The 19086-nt window shown below is 47.6% G+C and overlaps 1 protein-coding gene and 1 long non-coding RNA gene across 3 annotated transcripts in view; one reads left to right on the forward strand and one right to left on the reverse strand.

Moving 5' to 3' along the window:
• SRF (serum response factor) overlaps positions 1 to 7772 on the reverse strand; it is a 69252-nt gene extending 61480 nt beyond the window's left edge. Inside the window, exon 1 of one of the 2 annotated variants that reach the window (XM_035111160.2) lies at positions 6989 to 7772. In XM_035111160.2, the coding sequence (XP_034967051.2) occupies positions 6989 to 7567 (579 nt within the window). In that variant the 5' untranslated portion in view covers positions 7568 to 7772. The remainder of the gene's footprint in view (positions 1 to 6988) is intronic. The other variant, XM_035111159.2, reaches the window with a different exon arrangement.
• Positions 7773 to 8073: 301 nt separating this feature from the next.
• LOC118082824 (uncharacterized) lies at positions 8074 to 8891 on the forward strand. Its single transcript, XR_004692306.1, has 2 exons — positions 8074 to 8188; positions 8457 to 8891. It is a non-coding gene; the product is annotated as an uncharacterized LOC118082824 (long non-coding RNA).
• Positions 8892 to 19086: the final 10195 nt, after the last annotated feature.

Genomic DNA, 19086 nt, shown 5'->3' on the forward strand with positions numbered 1-19086 from the left:
AGAGTTGCTGCCGGCCAGTGTAGGCAATGCAGAGGTAGATGGAACCATGATCCGACTCTACTTGATGGCAGCTTTCTATGTACCCATCAGCTGTTAGGCTGTGTTTGACTCAACAGGCTCTGAGCTACGCAGGCCAACTCTACAGGTGCAAGTCAAGAGGATGTGTGGCATCCCAGTCCTGGGAGCTGCAGCTGCTCCCGCAGCCCCTTGCCCCGGACCTTAGGCAGACCTTCACACGCAGAGCTGGATTGCAGCTTCCCGGCCCCCTTTGAATTCTTGTTTGGCCAGACTGCTGGCAACACACAGCAGAGAGCGGCAGAGTGCTCCAGTCCGCTCTATGGCCATGGCCACAACCAGAAAGCGGGACAGCTGAGGGAGGGAACAGAGCCTTTCTTCAACTTTGTCCCAATGGCAAACAGCTGCTCCGGGCTTCATTTCACAGCAGCGACTCGGGGGGAAGGCAAGACCAGCTGTTGGAGAGCTTCTCAAATGGCAACGGTGGCGTGTGCAAAGGGCCTGCAACCACACAACACATTTGGCCCAAGGGTACTGGCCTAAATTCTGCCATTTACTCAGGAGAGGAGAAAAGAGGAGAGGATGAAAGCCAGTGGCTGGAGGGCAAAAGAGCCCAGCTCCTGTTCTGCAATGCACCTACCCACTCCAGAATGAGTTAACTGGCTATGGAGGAAGTGCATATTGAGTCCGTGGATACAGCAATGTGTTAGATGAGGACGAACAAACCGAAGCTCAGTACAGACGAGATGTGGTGTGCAGCATTTGGGACATTGTGCCGTCCATCTTGGAAGAGTCAGGTCTAACAGCTTTCAGGGGTGGTCAGATCCAGCTTTGACTACAGAAAGCTCAGGGGCATCCGTGCCACAAAGCTGCTTTCACTGGCTTCAAAAGGGATCCAACAGATACCCCTTTTCTTGGAATGAAAACACCATGCCACAATTACCCCAATGTCAGTAACACCCAGATTCAAACTACTACAGGGATGAGGAACCTGTAGATTTCATTGGCTCCAATTCCCTGGTCAGAAACCAGGGATGATAGAACTGGGAGCCCAACTCTGGACTACAGTCATACCTTGGATTACAGTCACTTCAGGTTGTGTGTTTTCATGTTGCGCTTTGCACCAAACCCGGAAGTACCGGAACAGTACAATTCGGGTTTCGGCGCGCGTGCATGTGCAGAAACACTAAATCAAGACCAGCGCATGCGCAGACGCGGGTTGTGAACATGTCTCCCGCACGGATCACGTTCACAACCTGAGCGTCCATGTGTACGATGAAGCTGCCTCCGACGATTGTTCCAAAACTTTCACCGGAGCTGAACACAGTGGTCAGATTATAAACAGGGATTCACTGGTCTGGTGTAGACATATTTCGACTTAATAGGGTGTTCATGTGCCTGAAGCCAGTGACCCCTTCCACCACACGTGACTCAGATTTTCCAAGTTAGTCAATCCTATTAGGAAACTACAATTACCAGAACAAACCAAGATCTTAAACCAACTACAAACCATGGGCCAGGATTCTGGTTTGTTCCAATCGAGGAAGCTCTGAAGCCAAGCTGCAGAGCACCTGCCTTGCGTGCAGAAGGTCGCAGGTTCAACCATCAGCATCTCCAGGTAGAGCTGAGGATGTTACCTGCCTGAAACCCTGGAGAGTCAGTGTATGGACAAAACTGAGCTAGACGGACCAGTGGTCTGACTCCATGGATAAGGTCACTTCCTCTGTTCCTGTAACTGTAGTTTCCCAGCTCAGGTATAATTAATTCACCTGGCAAGCCTTCAATCACAGCGAATGGAGGAGGAAAGGGGGCGGCAGGTGCTGGCAGAAGGCTCAAGCATAACTCAGCTTAAGTCAAGATATGTCTGAACTGAATCATGGTAATGAGCACAAATCAAAAGATCTACATACTGGCTTTGGCCTGTAACAACTTGGGGTCAGAGTATCTGAATGACCAACTGTTCCTGAATCACAAAAGACACTCCTGGGATTGCACCTTGCCTGTGATGCTGCCCCATTTCCTGAACATCCTGCCCAGACATGTCCACGCAGCATCTCCACTGTTAGCATTTAGGAACCCAGAAAAATCTGTTCAACTTTTAGCTTTTTTAAAAAGAAGAGATGTTTTGTACTATGGGTCTGCTAGTTTTATCTTACTGGTGTTCTACCTTTTGTGTGTAGTTTTCTTTTGTCATTTAAAATTAACACAACTACGTTTTACTCCGAGTACACTCACTGAAAATTCACAGGCATGGCTACTCTAGGGCCATTATTTTCAACAGGTCTGCTCTGAGTAAAACAGCTGAATACCACCCCTGCGGTGGGAAAGTAGGTCAGAAAGGTGGGAAAGTAGAGGCAGCAATGCTTTAGGCATTACAGTGGTACCTCGGTTTAAGTACACAATTGGTTCCGGAAGTCTGTACTTAACCTGAAGCGTACTTAACCTGAAGCGAACTTTCCCATTGAAAGTAATGGAAAGTGGATTAATCCGTTCCAGACGGTCCACGGAGAACTTAAACTGAAAGTACTCAAACTGAGGCGTACTTAAACCGAGGTATGACTGTACTCTGTCAATCATAGTAGCTGAATGGAGCCCTCTAGGTCAGTGTTTCCCAACCAGTGTGCCTCCAGATGTTTTGGGACTACAACTCCCATCATTCCTGACCACTGGTCTTGCTAGCTAGGGATGATGGGAGTTGTAGTCCCAAAACATCTGGAGGCACACTGGTTGGGAAACACTGCTCTAGGTTATCAATGGGGGGGGAGAAGGGGAGGCTGCTGCTAGGGTGTGCCTGGATATGACCACTGGTGGAAGAGGTGCGACAGGATGCTGGATGAGATTAAGTCTTGATCTGATGCAGCTCGAGTCTTATGCTCAGAAACTACAATTATATGCGAGAGAGAGAGAGAAAGAAACACAGAGAAAGGAGCTGCAGCAAATCACTTACAGATTTCAGGCAACAAGATACCACTCCCTTTTGGAGATTTGTCACTGTTTCCTAATCATTGCTCATCAGGAGACATTCACCATTACCGTAAGTTAGGGCATGGACACCCAAGCTGCTGAAACACACCAGTTACCTAACTTATCAACTTCCAAACAACTTTGGGGGTGATGGCTTCAGGGTGCCTCTGAAAATCTGTGACCCACCTTCCTAGGCTACAGTTTGCTAACCTAAAGTTATTGCTGGAGCATACCTTCCAATGGCCATGCTGACTGGGGGCTGGTAGGAGCGGGAGGTGAACATTTGGAAAGCCGTAAGTCCCACATCCGTGCTTTAAAATAAGAGATGGTGGAGTTTACTTTTCAACTCTTTGTACTGAACCAACTCCTACCAATCCCAATGGTCAGGGTTTATGGCAGTTCTGGCCAAATAGCATTGTTCCTCCCCCTTAAAAGGCAGGGAAGGGAACAATTGTCATTCTCTTTGAGCAACTGGTTGAGTGGTTTAGGAATAGGTGTACTTGCACATGGTGTTTCTATGGGTGTGTACCGTTTGCCTTTTTAAAAAATTATATTTTGCAGCTCAGGTAAAGATATCTAATACTTGGGACGGGGCTCTAGGAGTGGGAACATGTTCAAAACACTTAAAACACATGCAGGATGTTGGAACTTTGCTATACAGTGGTACCTCGGTTTATGAACACAATTGGTTCCGGAAGTCTGTTCATAAACTGAAGTGTTCATAAACTGAAGCGAACTTTCCCATTGAATGTAATGGAAAGTGAATTAATCCGTTCCAGATTGGTCCGTGGCGTTCGTAAACCGAAAATTCGTAAACCGAGGTGTTCATAAACTGAGGTTCCACTGTATATACTGTGGAGTTGTTGATCAAAAATAAAGCAAGCTGCGATTTTATTTTATGCACAGTTATATCCGGCCTTTCTTCCACCGTGAAACCTGAGGTAGTCAACATGGAGCTCCCATCCGGACCTGCATAGCTTCCAGAAGGGGGCTGAATGATGCGTTCTCAAACGCCTTCAACTGTAATCCTAAATAGTGAATTCTAGAAACAGCCTCAGCACACCCCCTTTTCCCCTTGACATCTGATGGGAGGGTGCTACTACCGAGAAGGCCCTCTGCCTGGTTCCCCATAACTTCACTTCTCGCAAGGGAGGGAATGGCCAGAAGGCCCTCGGAGCTGGACCTCAGTGTTCAGGCTGAACGATGCAAGTGGGGACACTCATTCAGGTATACAGGGCTGAGGCTGTTTAGGGCTTTAAAGGTCAGCACCAACACTTTGGATTGTGCTGGGAGCCAATGTAGATCCCCTGTTATATGGTCCCAGCGGCCACTCCCAGTCACCAGTCTGGCAGCCGCAGGGGAGGAGAACGGGGGCAAAGGTAGAATGAGTTGGCTGCATCCCTGACTCTAGCTCCACCTACTTCTGGCCTCCCTGTCTTCCACCCTACGAGGCCCAAATGGCACAGCAACCATACGAGCCCTTGGTGCATCCTGCATCCTTTTCTTTGGCCTGCCCAGCAACATTGTAGCAAACAAGCCTATGACTCACCTGGGGAAAATAAGCATCTCCCCCAGGCAACAAAGTTATAGCACCGTAAGCCAATATATGTAAGGACTTAGCTATAATGGTGCAAATCACTATTATTGCATCAATGATTTCTGTGTGTGTTGACAAAGATGGAGGAACAGAAGGAGTGAGAGAATATTAACCAATATGGAAAGTTCTGCACCACTGGGTTTTTTAAAGTCTGGTATTGATACCTCGAACATCATAATACCTCCCTGAAAAAGAGCAGGCGGTGTTGATGGGTTTTAACACAACCAAGAGTCTCAGGGTTACCTTAAAGACTGGAAACTGAATTGTGACATAAGCTTATGGCACAATACAACTGCCAAATCTTCACAACATGCCACAATTTGGGACTGCTATAGGTTGTTTGGACTGCTTAAAGCCTAGTCCAGCAACCAAGATGAGAAGATCTCAGCTAGATTAGTCCAAAGGCCCATCGCTAGTCCAGCATCCTGTTTCTCACAGCAGCCGGCCAGATGCCTGTGGGGAAGCCTGCAAGCAAGACATTAGCGGAACAGCATTCTCCCCACCTGTGATTCTCAGCAAATGGTATTCAAAGGCATGTCGTTTCTGACAGTGGAGCCAAAACATAAGGCCTTGTGGCTAGTAGCGTTAACTTCCACGAGTTTCTCTAACTCTCTTTTAAAGCCACCCAAGTTGGTGTCCATCATTACACCTTGTAAGAGAGAATTTCATAGTTGAACTTTCTCTTGCTCACCCCGACTCTTCCAACATCCAGTTTTAACTGGGTGGTCCCAGGATCTAGTATTGCATGATGCATGCATAATTTTATAAAACTATGGCCCCATCCTTATCTGCCTTTTTCGAAACCCGAGTTGCTTGCGATTGCTCTTGCAGCGTCCTATACAAATTCAGATAAAACACTGCAGTGAACGGGGAGAACCGTGCCACCCTGAAGGGAACGAGAAGAAAATGATTCTGCTAACCCTAAAACCCAGATTTAAAAGCAAAGGGAATAATTACCAGATGGTGCAATCCCTCTCTGCTAACCCACACATTGTCCAGCCAATTTCAGGGACACATGGGGGGCAGGGATAGCCCCACTGCACAAGCGGGAGTCCCTGTGTAGGGCTTCTGTTTTCAGGGTTTGTTAGATGAATCTTACCCATAGTAGCTAACAAATCATTTTTTAAGCTCGAGAGAGGTAGCTCAGTAGGTAGAGTGTGAGCCTCAATTTCAGGGTCTACACATGACCCAACTCTATATGATTCTAATAACTTTTAATTCTGTCCCTAAACAGGAAGACAGTTTTTTTAAAAAACACATTAAGGGGCAAGCCTGTCTCAAGAAGGAGCCCTAACATTTAATCAAGCTTTAAAATCAGGGATGGGGAATCCATAGTCTCTGAACCCTGGCAATGGGCTGGGATCGATGGAAATCAAAGTCCACCCTCATCTGAAAGACCACAAGTTCCTTATCCCCGAGTCAAAACTAAATCACCCACAAAACAAACCTTTGTGGGTCTACTTGGCTGTATGTCTCACTGTGGTTAACGGGGGCTTACTCCCTAGTTTAGGATTGCAGACTCAGTTCCCAACAGAGGCTCAACTCTGTACACAATGGGGAGCGATCCCTATTTAATTCTATAGGACATGCTTCTGAGTAGACAAGCACAGGATGGCACTGTGATTCTTGCCCTCAAAACTAGAGGGATCAGCAGAGGAAACTCACCAGGGCACTGGCTGGAGTTTTGTTTAGTTCAAGGCTCTCGGTTAGCCTGTCAGTTCCACCCACTGCCACTTTACAGGGAAGCAAACACCCAGCACACCCAAACTAACGCGTGCCGCGTGCATGTTGCAAGCCCAGCCCCACTGAACTCAATGGGGCTTCTGCACAAGGTAAGTAAGGGACGAAGTTTGCCTACTTATTTGCAGGCTCGCGAGGGGGGTGGGGTTGCAAAACACAGGCACACCTTTCTCCCCCGAGGATGCTGCAACGGATTCGCCCCGACCTTTCAACCCGAACGCAACCCGGACTGGTAAAACATCCGAGGCGAGTCATCCGCTGCATTTCCCCCTTTCCGCGATGCATTTCGAAGTGAAGGGCTCCCGCAACGGCGGGGGGGGGCGGCCTCCCTCGAGCTGAATCCGGGCCAGAGCGGGGCGTGCCTTTCCGGTGCTGAGGCTGGCTGGCTAGGCCCACGGCTGGCTCCCCTTCCGGTGTCAATTGCCCAAGACCCAGCCAGCCCTGAGGCTGCTCTCTCCAAAGCCAACGCGTGCATTGACAGGCCGACTTGGGGCGCTCCGGCGGAGCACGTGCACCTGAGACAACGGTGCTTCCGAGCATGTCAAGAGCGCCCTCCCCTCGATTCCCTTTCTACAGGCAGAGAAGCAGCCAAGGACCCCTATTATCCAGAAATAACCCCCCGCCCCGCTTTCCTTGCACGCGCTCTGCCCTCCAACCCCGCTCCCCGAGTACCTTTTTCATGATGCCCGTCTTCCTCTTGCTGAACGTGGTGTATCTCCGCAGCTTGTTGTCGATGAATTCCATCTTGATCTTGACGCGGCCGCGGGTCTTCTTGCCCGGCTTGGCGCCGCTGACGGCGCCGCTCGCCCCGCCGTAGCCCCCCGCCGCCGCCGCTGCAGCCGCCGCCGCCACGGCCGCCGCCTCGGGCCCCCCCACCACCACCCCGAGCTCCATGTCGCCCAAAGTCCGCTTCACGCCGCGCCGGTCGCCCACCAGCTCTTCCTCCTCGCCAGACTCCGAGTTGCCTTCGCTGTCGCTCGCCGCCGCCGCCGCCACGGCCGCCCCCAAGTCCCGGTCGCGCTCGAAGCGACCCGCGGCCGCCCCAGGGCCGCTAGGAGGGCCCGTCCCGTTGCCGGGGCCGCGCACTCCCGCAGAAGCCGCCGCCGCGGAAGCAGAAGAGGCAGCGCCGCCGCCGCCGTTCGCCCCGCGGGGGAGCCCCGCGCCCGGCCGGCCCGAGGACGTCCTCGCCATGCCCATGACCGAGCTCCGGGGCAGGGCGGCAGCGCCGTTCCCGGCCCCGCTGGGTAACATGGTACCGCCGCCTCCTCCTCCTCTAAGCGCCAGTGTGGGACGGACGCGTCGGGTCAGGCCGGCCCTGCCATGGGCCCCGGAGCCGGCAGGCTCGGCCCGGCCCCCTCCGTGCTCTCGCTCTGCTCTGCCCTGCCGCCGCCGCTGCTTTCGCCCGCCTTCCTGCCTCGCGAGCCTCTTGCTCACGCTCCACGCAGGACCCGCGCCGGCCCGGGGCGCCCCCTCGCTCCCTCCGCCTCCTCCTCCTGCCGCGCTGCCTTTCTCCCCATATAAAGCGATACAATGTTGCCTTTTATGGCGAGGGCGCTCCTTATATGGTGCGAGCCGGCGCTTTGCATCTATTGGCCGACCCCTCAGCGGCGCCCGCGCGCCGTTGGCTGGCGGGGGCCGGGCTCGCCTCGCCGTTGGACGGGGCGGGCGAGGGTTCGTTTGCATACATTCCAAAAGAGCTGCGTTCGCGGAGACGTCACTCGGAGGCGCAGCTCTTAAAGGGAAAGGAGGGCGGCGCTTCTCCCCGAGCAAAGAGGAGGCGGGGCAGCGGCAGCAGCCTGGGAAGGAGGGAGGCAAGGCAGGAGAGCGTGGATTGAGCAAGAGAGACAAGGAGCCGGGGCCCGGGGGCAGACGGTAGGAAATATCCCCGGGGGGCTCAGCAGCTGAGAGACTGCTGGATCCAAGGGGAGTGGGGAGGAAAGCCCTGCATGTTTACTCGCGAGTAAGCCCACCAAGTTCGTTCTTTTTTTTACTCACAAGTAGGCGTGCGTCGGTCTTGGAGGCAGGATCTGCACGTGCACCGACGGGCGGGGATGTACCATAACATATAGTACGTATATGAAATGAAATGATCGTAAATCTTTTTCTTTCTTTCTTTCTTTTTTTCTCTTCTCTACCTAAGGAGCAAAGAGGTACCGGGATCCAACTAAGTGAGGGGGCACGCGGGACGGAGAAGCAACTCCTCGCCAACGGCTCAGTCGGAGCCACCAGCTTTCAGCTGTCAAGTTTGTCCAGAGACACCTTTCCGCGCCCCCCCCCCGCCATTCCTCGCTCCTCCTGGATTTGAGGTAGAACGTGCCTGCTGCTGGAGGCTCATCAGATGGTTTGAGGGTAGCCCTCTTGTTCACACTCCCAATCTATGGGGTTGGACTGGAGAAACTCCAGACAGGGGTGTGTTGGGTTAGCCAGGAAGTTGAACAATTAGCCTTTCCCTACCAGGCCTGCTCCTCACCACAAAAAAAATCCCTGGGAAGAGTGGGATTGGTGCATTGGATCATTTATGTCCAAGCTTCTCTTCACACCGCCTTCCAAAGTTTCTCTCCAAATGAGAAGTAAAGTATTCAAAGTTGAGAATGTCAGCACTGCCAAGCGGCAGAAGACGAGAGAAAAGTTTGGAACAGCAAACAAAACAAGAGTATCATGCAGTGGTTTATGATATAATATCAGCAAGAGAAAGCAAGGTTTAAAAAATAGGCCCAGGAGCATAGCAGCCAAGTCTCCCGTTTTTCACGGGAAACCCCCGTTTTTAAAGCCGTTTCCCGCTGTTATCCTGAATGGTGAAATATCCCATAATTCCCCCAGATTTTCAACGCAGCTCCTGCCGGCTAGGGAGGCTCCCAGAACCGATTTCGGGTGCCGCTCTGCCCATGTCCGGGCACTGGAAATAGGGCAGGGCCGGCACCGGAAGTCGCTTCTATGCATCTCTGGAGATGCGTAGAAGCGACTTCCGGTGCCGCACCGCTACTGATCCCGTATTTTTCAATCTGGGAGTTGGCGGGTATGCACAGGCGTGCGTCCCATATAGATGCAGAGCTGAGTTTGCTTCCTGGCTGCAGCGAAAAATGGAGATAATTAGTGACTGGAGGCATATCAGTCCTACATACTTAAGGAATCACTGTTCAAGTGAGTTCTGTCCCTGGGGATTAGAGTTGTGCAAGGATGTTAATCATCCCAGTGTTCTTAGGTAAAGAAGAATGGTTAAACTTCATAACTTTGCAATATAGGCGTTGTGCCCCCTCTTTACTCTCCATCAAACTAAATTAGAGTCTTTTTAGAGTTGGCACCTTTCAACTTTGCACATAATGGACAGTCTAGCCATTCACCAGAGAAAAAAATGTGGGGGACATAAAGAGGCTTATTCTGCTGATAAGGCTACTTAATAGCTACTCTTACAATATTAATCACAGGGTAGGAAGCGTACAGTACTCACAAATGCAGCATTATCTATAATCTCAGCAAAGATAGTTTTTCAACCCACTGTATTATCTAAATAGATAATGCTCAGAAATATTTGATTTATACCCTGGTGCTTTTGCTTTGAATTGCTTTATCTGCTTTTATAATTGCATACAAACTGTTTTACTTCTTCAATTGTATGATTAAATTGCTGTAACTCCCCCTGGAACCTTAGGGAGAAACGGCGAATAATAAATCATATAAATAAAAGACATATCAATTCACATTATCTACGATGCATCGTTCATACTAATTTTTTGGGATTTCATTTCTTAGAAATAACTGAGGGTGAGTACATAGAAAGATATAGATAATACACCATTCATCGATTGTCTATGATGTGTCTCCTATTTAAGAATATAAATCACAATCAGCTTTCCATAACTTCTTTTTGGGAAATTTTTAGGAAATTATGTGGCCTAGTTGTTGGCTGGTATTAAAAGACTTATAACATTAAGCCATGTTTTGTTTTAATCACAAATCATCTTGCAAAAGGGCATACAAATCATGGCCCGTTACTCCAAAGTTTGGTTTGTTTTTCAGCTACTCTTGCCTCTGCTGTTGCAACTTATCATCACTTCCGTTGACATTGGGGGCATGCGCACAGACAGAATTCATTTTTTTCAAGTGCTCTGGGTAAAAGTCAAGATCCAGTAGAATTAATCTGAGCATTGAAAAGAGAGAATGGCACTCTTCCAAGCTGAGCTTTTACGTACTTCTCAAGGGAGAAAAGGGTACCGCCTCTTCAGCATCTCATGACCCAAAGGGCATTGAGTGATGGGCACTAGGGCAAGAACATTGCACCCAGGTTGGCATTAACCAAACAGCAGGTTGCAGACCAGTTCTATGGGTGATTAAATATTTTTGAGTGCTTAAGCAAAACTCTGTAAACACGAAGGAGATGATGTCACCTCACAATGCTTCCTTCATCCACTCTTTCATGTGCATCATGCGGCAATGGGACTCCCCTACGTACTAACAACCCCGACCAGGCCTCCTCCCCCACACAGAGAGCTCACGCATTGATGCATGCAGGCCATGAATCTGAACTGGATGTCAAAATTATTTGGGATCAGAAATATTTAATAGGAGGAAGATTGTGGGAAAAGGTGTGTGGGAGCGTCACAGAAACTGAAAGGGCAGCCAAAGTACACTTTGGTTATGCACAGAGGCCCTTGCCTCCTTATGCTACTTCCATCGTTCATCTGCAGCCAGCCGTAGTGCTTTTGCTTCTACAGCCAGAATCTAATCATTGCAGTTCAGATTGGAAAAGAATTTTGCCCCCGGGTCAATTTGGCTGGCAATTCTACGCCAGGAAAGAAGAGAGAGAGTTGCAGTTTATAAGTCTTGCTGCTCAATTAATTTGCAAACAGTTTTAAACTCATGCTCCTGCACGTGTGTGTGTGTGTGTGTGTACACACACACACACAGATGCACACAAAACTTACTCCTTGCCTTCAGGCATCTCTGGCCCTCTTCCATTTCCACCCCTCCTGTTTTTCCCACTTAACAGCACAACCGTGCCCCTGAAGGACCAGATGTGCAGCCCAGGAGTCATTTTGGACTCACAGCTGCTCATGGAGACGCAGGTCAATTCTGTGTCCAGGGCAGCTGTCTACCAGCTCCATCTGGTACACAAGCTGAGACCCTACCTGCCCGCGGACTGTCTCGCCAGAGTGGTGCATGCTCGTTATCTCCCGCTTGGACTACTGCAATGCGCTCTACGTGGGGCTACCTTTGAAGATGACCTGGAAACTACAACTAATCCAGAATGCGGCAGCTAGACAGGTGACTGGTTCACTGGCGCCCAGTACTACAAGTACATTTCAGAGTGTTGGTGCTGACCTTTAAAACCCTAAATGGCCTCAGCTCAGTATATCTGAAGGAGTGTCTCCACCCCCATCGCTCAGCCTGGATGCTGAGGTCCACCTCCGAGGGGCTTCTGCTGATTCCCTCATCGTGAGAAGCAAAGTTACAAGGAACCAGGCAGAGGGCCTTCTCAGTAGTGGCGCCCTCCTTCTGGAACACCCTCCCTTCAGATTTCAAGGAAATAAACAACTATCTGACTTTTAGAAGACACCTGAAGGCAGCTCTATTTAGAAAAGGTTTTAAGGGAAGGTGTTTTTATTGTGGTTTTAGTTATGTTGTAAGCCACGCAGAGTGGCTAGGGGAACCCTGCCAGATGGACAGGGTATAAATAAAGTTGTTGTTGTTGTTGTTGTATAAATAATGTTGTTGTTGTAGTCGTCGTCAAGGTTTTTTCTTTGCCAAGGACACCTGCTAATATGTTTCATCTTATTTTTATTTTAACATTTTTTAAATCCTCTCTCACGTGTCTCAAGGCGATTTATAACCATACAAAACAATTTAAAAAATAATGAGGGTAGGCTTTAAAAAATGCAAATAAAAACCTAAGGCACAGGTCTAAAATATCCCCACATTGTTGAAACAAGTTGGTCTCCATCCTTGCCACACAACTGCCAATGGCATGTGTGGGAGGCAGAGTGAACAAATGAATAGGCTTCTGGAAAAGGCAGAATTTATAGAATTATAGTCATCAAAGTTCAACAGACAACATAATGTTTCTGGTCAGAGCACAGAATATGAGTAGCTGGTGGTTGGCAGGCGCAAAAATCAAATAAAATTGAGCATACCTATGGGTAATGCAGTTCTAATTTGAAGATCTGTTAAATTCACTTAAAAATAAAAATAAAAGTTCCAGACGGTTAGGCCTTTGGGGAGGGAACCAGCAAGTACAGCAGTAAATGACAACCGTGGCCTTATTTATCTTGCTCTGGAAAAAGGAGCCCCCCCTTCCCTTGGCTCTGGAAGCAGCAAGCTCAGACTTTGATTTACTGGATTATCTGGCCTACGACCCAATCTATGCTTGCAAGCCTGACTTTTACAACACTTGTAGCTATTTGAGGTTGGGTTGTAGACATGAGATTCTGCAAACCCTTTCTAGAAGGCTGGACCACAGAAAATATTATTAACAGAATTATCAAATGTACTGTACTGGACTTCTTTAAAGGGGGGTGGGGGTGGAAGGAAGTAGTAACACCATCACCAGCTTTTAACACTGCAAAAATTTAAATGCGCTTCCCCTGAAAGCCAGGTGGGTTTTTCATAGGATGGGTTCTGCATTTGCCTCGGGGCTTTTCTGAGAGTTTGTTAGTGGGGCGTAAAAGTCGGGGCCATTTGCTCTTGGCACCCAAAATATTGCATTCAGAGATTGAATACCTCTTCATAGGGCGCATCGTATCTAGTGAGAGGGGTTTGATGTGGCTGCAAATCAGCGTTTGTAACGGGGGTTTGGGTTTTTAGCACGGCTACCTCTGTTTCGTGGAACAGCATTCCAGTCAAGATATGAGAGGCGCCGACTATCTGAACTTCCCGAGAAAACATCAAAGACATTTATGGTTTGACAAGCATTCCCGGAAGGATGAGTAGGTCTCTGCAATTGGTGTCTACAGTGATTTTTTCTTCAAGAAAACCACCATTTTATAGTTCAAATTGGAAAAATAAATAAATGGATAAAAGTACAAAGATTCACGAAATGTTTAGGGGTATGTGTACCCCTGTGTCCGCCCCGCCCCCCAGAAAAAAAGCACTGCCTTTAAATTTTTGTTGTTGTTTAGTCATGTCCGACTCTTCGTGACCCCATGAACCATAGCACCATGTTGTTTTTAACTGGGTTTTGGGAGTTTGTTTGGTTTTTTAGGAGTTTTTGAATTTTGTACATTGCCTTCAGACATGTTTGTAGAAGGCAATGCTTAAATAAAGAAAGTAAATTTGGAACTTTTGGAATTGTCAGTAGGATTGGAATAACACTTGTAGTTCGATGGCGAATTTTGAATATAATGGAGAGGTAAAAGATTTGGATTACAGTGGTACCTCAGTTTATGAACACAATTGGTTCCGGAAGTCTGTTCATAAACTGAAGCGTTCATAAACTGAAGCGAACTTTCCCATTGAAAGTAATGGAAAGTGGATTAATCCGTTCCAGACGGTCCGCGGAGTAACCGTTCATAAACTGAAGCGAACTTTCCCATTGAAAGTAATGGAAAGTGGATTAATCCGTTCCAGACGTGTCCGCGGAGTACTTAAACTGAAGCGTTCATAAACTGAAACATGGGTATAATTGGTTCCGGAAGTCTGTTCATAAACTGAAGCGTTCATAAACTGAAGCGAACTTTCCCATTAAAAGTAATGGAAAGTGAATTAATCCGCTACAGATGGGTCCGCGGCGTTCATAAACCGAAAATTCATAAACCGAGGTGTTCATAAACCGAGGTTCCACTGTACTATAAAAGATACAGGAGGAAATGATTAACAATAGGACCCACAAAGGGGAGGAGGGGCGTGCTAAACGACTAAACAACAACAACGGGTGCAATACGTCACCATCATAGGGAAGGCTGTGATCAGGTAATCTGTGCGCCTACTTTGGTTGCTGCCCAGGTGCTACCTGTTGTTGGGAAAGTTGATGGGACTACACTTCCTCTGAAGGAGCAGGTTCGTAGCTTGGGGGTCCTCCTGGATCCTTTGCTGTCGCTCAGGCTCAGGTGGCCTCAGTGGCTTCCATCAGCTTTGGCTGGTGGCCCAGCTTTGCCCCTATCTGGACAGGGATAGCCTAACTACCGCTGTCTATGCTCTGGTAACCTCAATGTTAGATTACTGCAATGTGTTATACGTAGGGCTGCCTCTGAAGACAGTTCGGAAACTTCAGCTAGTGGAGAATTCAGCGGCCAGGTCGCTCACCGGAACGATACGGTTTGAGCATATTACACCAATCCTGGTCTGGCTGCACTGGCTACCAATTAGTTTCCAGGGCCAATTCAAAGTGCTGGTTTTGACCTGTAAAGCCTTAAACAGCTCAAGGACCACCTCTTTCCATATGAACCCCCGGACCCTGAGATCATCATCTTCATGTGTCTCCTCCTTGAGAGGTCCGGAGGGTGGCAACACAATAATAGGCCTTCTCTGTGGTGGCTCCCCATCTTTAAAAAGGCCCTGGTAAAAACTATTCTAGACTGCATATATTAAACCAGGCATCCCCAAACTGCGGCCCTCCAGATGTTTTGGCCTATAACTCCCATGATCCTTAGCTAACAGGACCAGTGGTCAGGGATGATGGGAACTGTAGTCCAAAACATCTGGAGGGCCGAAGTTTGGGGATGCCTGTATTAAACAGTTTGAATAAGGTTGCAGATAATTATCAGGTAGGGAGGCAGGAGTTTCTTTTTTCTGTTCTTAATGTGATTAAAGGGTTTTTTCAGTTATTTCTTTATCTTTTTTATACAATTGTGTTTGGTACAGATAATGAGTATTCTTTTTTTTTATTTAAAAAAAAGATAATTAGTATTCTATTTTATATTTCCTTTTTCTTTATTGTTATTCTTTTTTGAAATTTTGCCTTTTATGAGCTTTTTATAAACATGTTCGGGTTTTACTGCTTAATATGTTAAAAACCTTCAATAAACACACACACACACACACACACACACACACACACACACACGTACGTGTGTATATGCAACACCTCAGCTAAAACACTTGCACTGGTTTCCCATAAGATACCCTGATGTTTTATGATATGTCAGCACAGAAATATTTATGAAAGTAAATTACATATAATGTTATCATAAAAACTGGCTGTTGGCACTTTAAGCCATGTATTCAACCATCTAAAGGCAGTGACAATGCACGGTCAGGTGGTACGCGGTGCGGAAAATTTCTTGTCACCCCCCCACACACACATTTTTATTTTTATTTTCAAATTTTCTGCAAAAATGGTTTGACTTTATTTCATATTTTTTGGGGGGGGGAGCCAGAATTGTTGAGCTTTTTTGGGGAAGCCAAAGTTCTTGAGCTTTTTGGGGGGAGATTGCGTGCCTTGCGATGAGGAGTCTGACTGCTACCTTACAGCTGAGGGCCTAACCCAGCGTTTCTCAACCGCCGTTCCGCGGCACATTACTGTGCCGCAACACACTGGCTGGTGTGCCGCCGCGACGTGCGGCGAGAAGGGCGATTTTGCAGCTGCAAACTCCACCTCCCTGGGCGTCCTATTTCTTCGCCCCTTCTACCGTAGTTTCCACAGACCAATCAGCTTTCATTATTTCCATTTTCCCCATGCCTCACGTGACAGGATCATCCCAGAATCAGCCAAGATGGCAGCCCCCAGCAGCTAATAGTGCCGCACGTGTGTCTCTTTTTTGGAAAATCGAGCGGACTTCAAGTAGCTACTTTTAAAATATTCAATCTCCATCATTCAAAAGGTAGTTTGTTGCTAATTCACGGAGGCATGAAGACCAAATCGTCCTCTCACAAGTCCGAGAACACGCACAGGGTAAGATATGGGACGGCGGGGTCGGGTGGGGTGGATCAGAAACCCGGATCTTTTAAGAACTCGGCAGCGCTGACCCTCCGGAAAGCAATATTTGGCAAGTGTTTCTTACAGTCATAATTATAATATAGGGCGGCAAAGAGTTAACTTTTTTAACTTTTTTAATGGTGGTGTGTCTCGTGATTTTTTTCACGGAACAAGTGTGCGTGGCCCAAAAAAGGTTGAGAAACACTGGCCTAACCCGTCTCGTCTCTCACGGACGTTGAGTGCCGCACAGCATTTTGTCACCCCCCCCGGGGTGACACCCGGGGTGAGCCGCACCCACCTTGCTCCGCCCCTGTATAAAGCTAACACAGCATCACAGGAGAGGTTCAGTTCTACAGCCAACCGGAGCCAATTAATTCCCCCAAAAGTTTGCCTGGTCTTAGAATGGCCCCCTAGCCTGGAATCCCAAGCCTCCTCATTCAGCCTTTCCAGTTCCCACTTGAATTTTGTGCATAAATCTAATGAGTTTTCAAGATCCGGTTCCCACAGCAACTGTCAAGAGCGCCACAGAATCTGTCACTATGCAGGGTACTAAATTTATTTCGCAATATTGTTTCCTGCTGCCTTCTGTGGCTCTGCTGCCATGGAAATGCGGGCAGGACAGGCCTCTGCCGGAAGAGATGTCCTTGGCAAGAAACAATTGAAAGTGTGGGTCTTGCTTCTCTTCTCCAGAAGGCTAACCTGCAAACACGAGGGCTGGGCATTCAAGTACAATGGATTATTATTATTTTTTGTTCTTTTAATGATCCACAGAATCAGAATGCGTGGCACCTTTCAACCGGGTGACTTCAAAGCAATGTCTTAAAAGTTCTACAGTCTCCTCCCTGGACCAATTTAGAACTTGCCTGCATCTTTGGTGAAGCTTCTGTAGGGCCCTCCAGGCAACCCTGTTGCTTGAGTATTTATCCTGATTTGCTTGCACAACGTTTACGCTGGGGTTAGATCATATCTGATTTTTATTGAGCATCTGATCTGCTCGCGGGGCAGTTGTACAATCAAGAGCATTCGCTCTTGATTTGCTTGAAGGGTGTTACAGCGGTATACCTTGGTTCTCAAACTTAATCCGTTCCAGAAGTCCGTTCCAAAACAAGCGTTCCAAAACCGAGGCACGCTTTCCCATAGAAAGTAATGCAAAACAAATCAATCCATTCCAGACTTTTAAAAACAACCCCTAAAACAACAATTTAACGTGGATTTTACTATCTGATGAGACCACTGGTCCAAAAAATGAAAGCAATAATCAATGTTGTTGTTTAGTCGTGTCCGACTCTTCGTGACCCCATGGACCAGAGCACGTCAGACACTCCTGTCTTGCACTGCCTCCCGCAGTTTGGTCAAACTCATGTTCACTCATGAACACTGTCCAACCATCTCGTCCTCTCTCGTCCCCTTCTTCTTGTGCCCTCCATCTTTCCCAACATTAGGGTCTTTTCCAAGGACTCTTCTCTTCTCATGAGGTAGCCAAAGTATTGGAGCCTCAGCTTCAGGATCTGTCCTTCCAATGAGCACTCAGGGCTGATTTCCTTCAGAATGGATAGGTTTGATCTTCTTGCAGTCCATGGGACTCTCAAGAGTCTCCTCCAGCACCATAATTCAAAAGCATCAATTCTTTGGCGATCAGCCTTCTTTATGGTCCAGCTCTCACTTCCATACATCACTACTGGGAAAACCATAGCTTTAACTATACGGACCTTTGTCGGCAAGGTGATGTCTCTGCTTTTTAAGATGCTGTCTAGGTTTGTCATTGCTTTTCTCCCAAGAAGCAGGCATCTTTTAATTTCGTGACTGCTGTCACCATCTGCAGTGATCAAGGAGCCCAAGAAGGTGAAATCTCTCACTGCCTCCATTTCTTCCCCTTCTATTTGCCAGGAGGTGATGGGACCAGTGGCCATGATCTTGGTTTTTTTGATGTTGAGCTTCAGACCAGTTTACATAGCAATAAAACTATAAATGCCCAATATCAGATATGAAGCCATAATATAAAACAGTCCTTAAAAACACACACTACTAAAAAGTCCAGCCACTTTAAATAGCAGTTAAATGGCCACTAATAATCTGAAACTAGCTCAAATTTTCCCCAATTAAAAGGCATCTCGGCTAAAAGAAGATTTGAAACAAATGGGTCTCCAAAGCTCACAGAAAAGCCAGAACAGATTAAGAAAATGACACATCCTTCTCAAGAAATCACACAGATGGGGAGATCAGCAAATTTTAATACCTTATACAACTGGGCCTTCAGACTATCATAGCTTTGGGGTGGGACCCAGCGGAATATCTGCAAATTCGGGTTGTGAAACTAACTGAGAGTCTTGTGCAACAACTCACCCCAAAAAATGGACTTTTGGGGGGACAGAAAAGTGACAGAGAACAATTGCTTTGATGCAGTGTCATCTGGACCTGCAAACAGGTTTGAACGTCCCCTAGTTTGCCTGCAAAGAAATCAGGAGAAATTCTCAATTATGACAAGCTGTCCTAGAGAACTTCCCTAGACCAGGTGTTCTCCTACAACACAGTGCCCTCCAGTGGTGATTGGAGGAATGGCACCCAAAAGGTAAGACTCTCAGTGAAAAGAGTTATCTCTGGGCTTGCTTATATGAATCAGGGGTCAAATAAAGCTATGCAGAAAATAACTGAAAGGCAGCATTTTTTTTTTTAAAGCTGCTGGGTTTTCTCTTCTCCCAGCACAACACTGCAAATTGAAGAAAAATCACCTGGAAGAGGTTAAAACTATTAAGTCCTAAGAATCTCAGCAGCTTCTTACTTGTTTTTTAAAAGTTTCTGCCCTCACGGGGCTCCTCAGAACAACTTGTTAATTTAGTAAAAAAATTCCTTCAGTAGCACCTTAAAGACCAACTAAGTTTTTATTTTGGTATGAGCTTTCGTGTGCATGCACACTTCATCAGAT

This window comes from Zootoca vivipara, chromosome 3 (assembly GCF_963506605.1).
Source record: "Zootoca vivipara chromosome 3, rZooViv1.1, whole genome shotgun sequence".
Classification (NCBI taxonomy): Eukaryota; Metazoa; Chordata; class Lepidosauria; order Squamata; family Lacertidae; genus Zootoca; species Zootoca vivipara.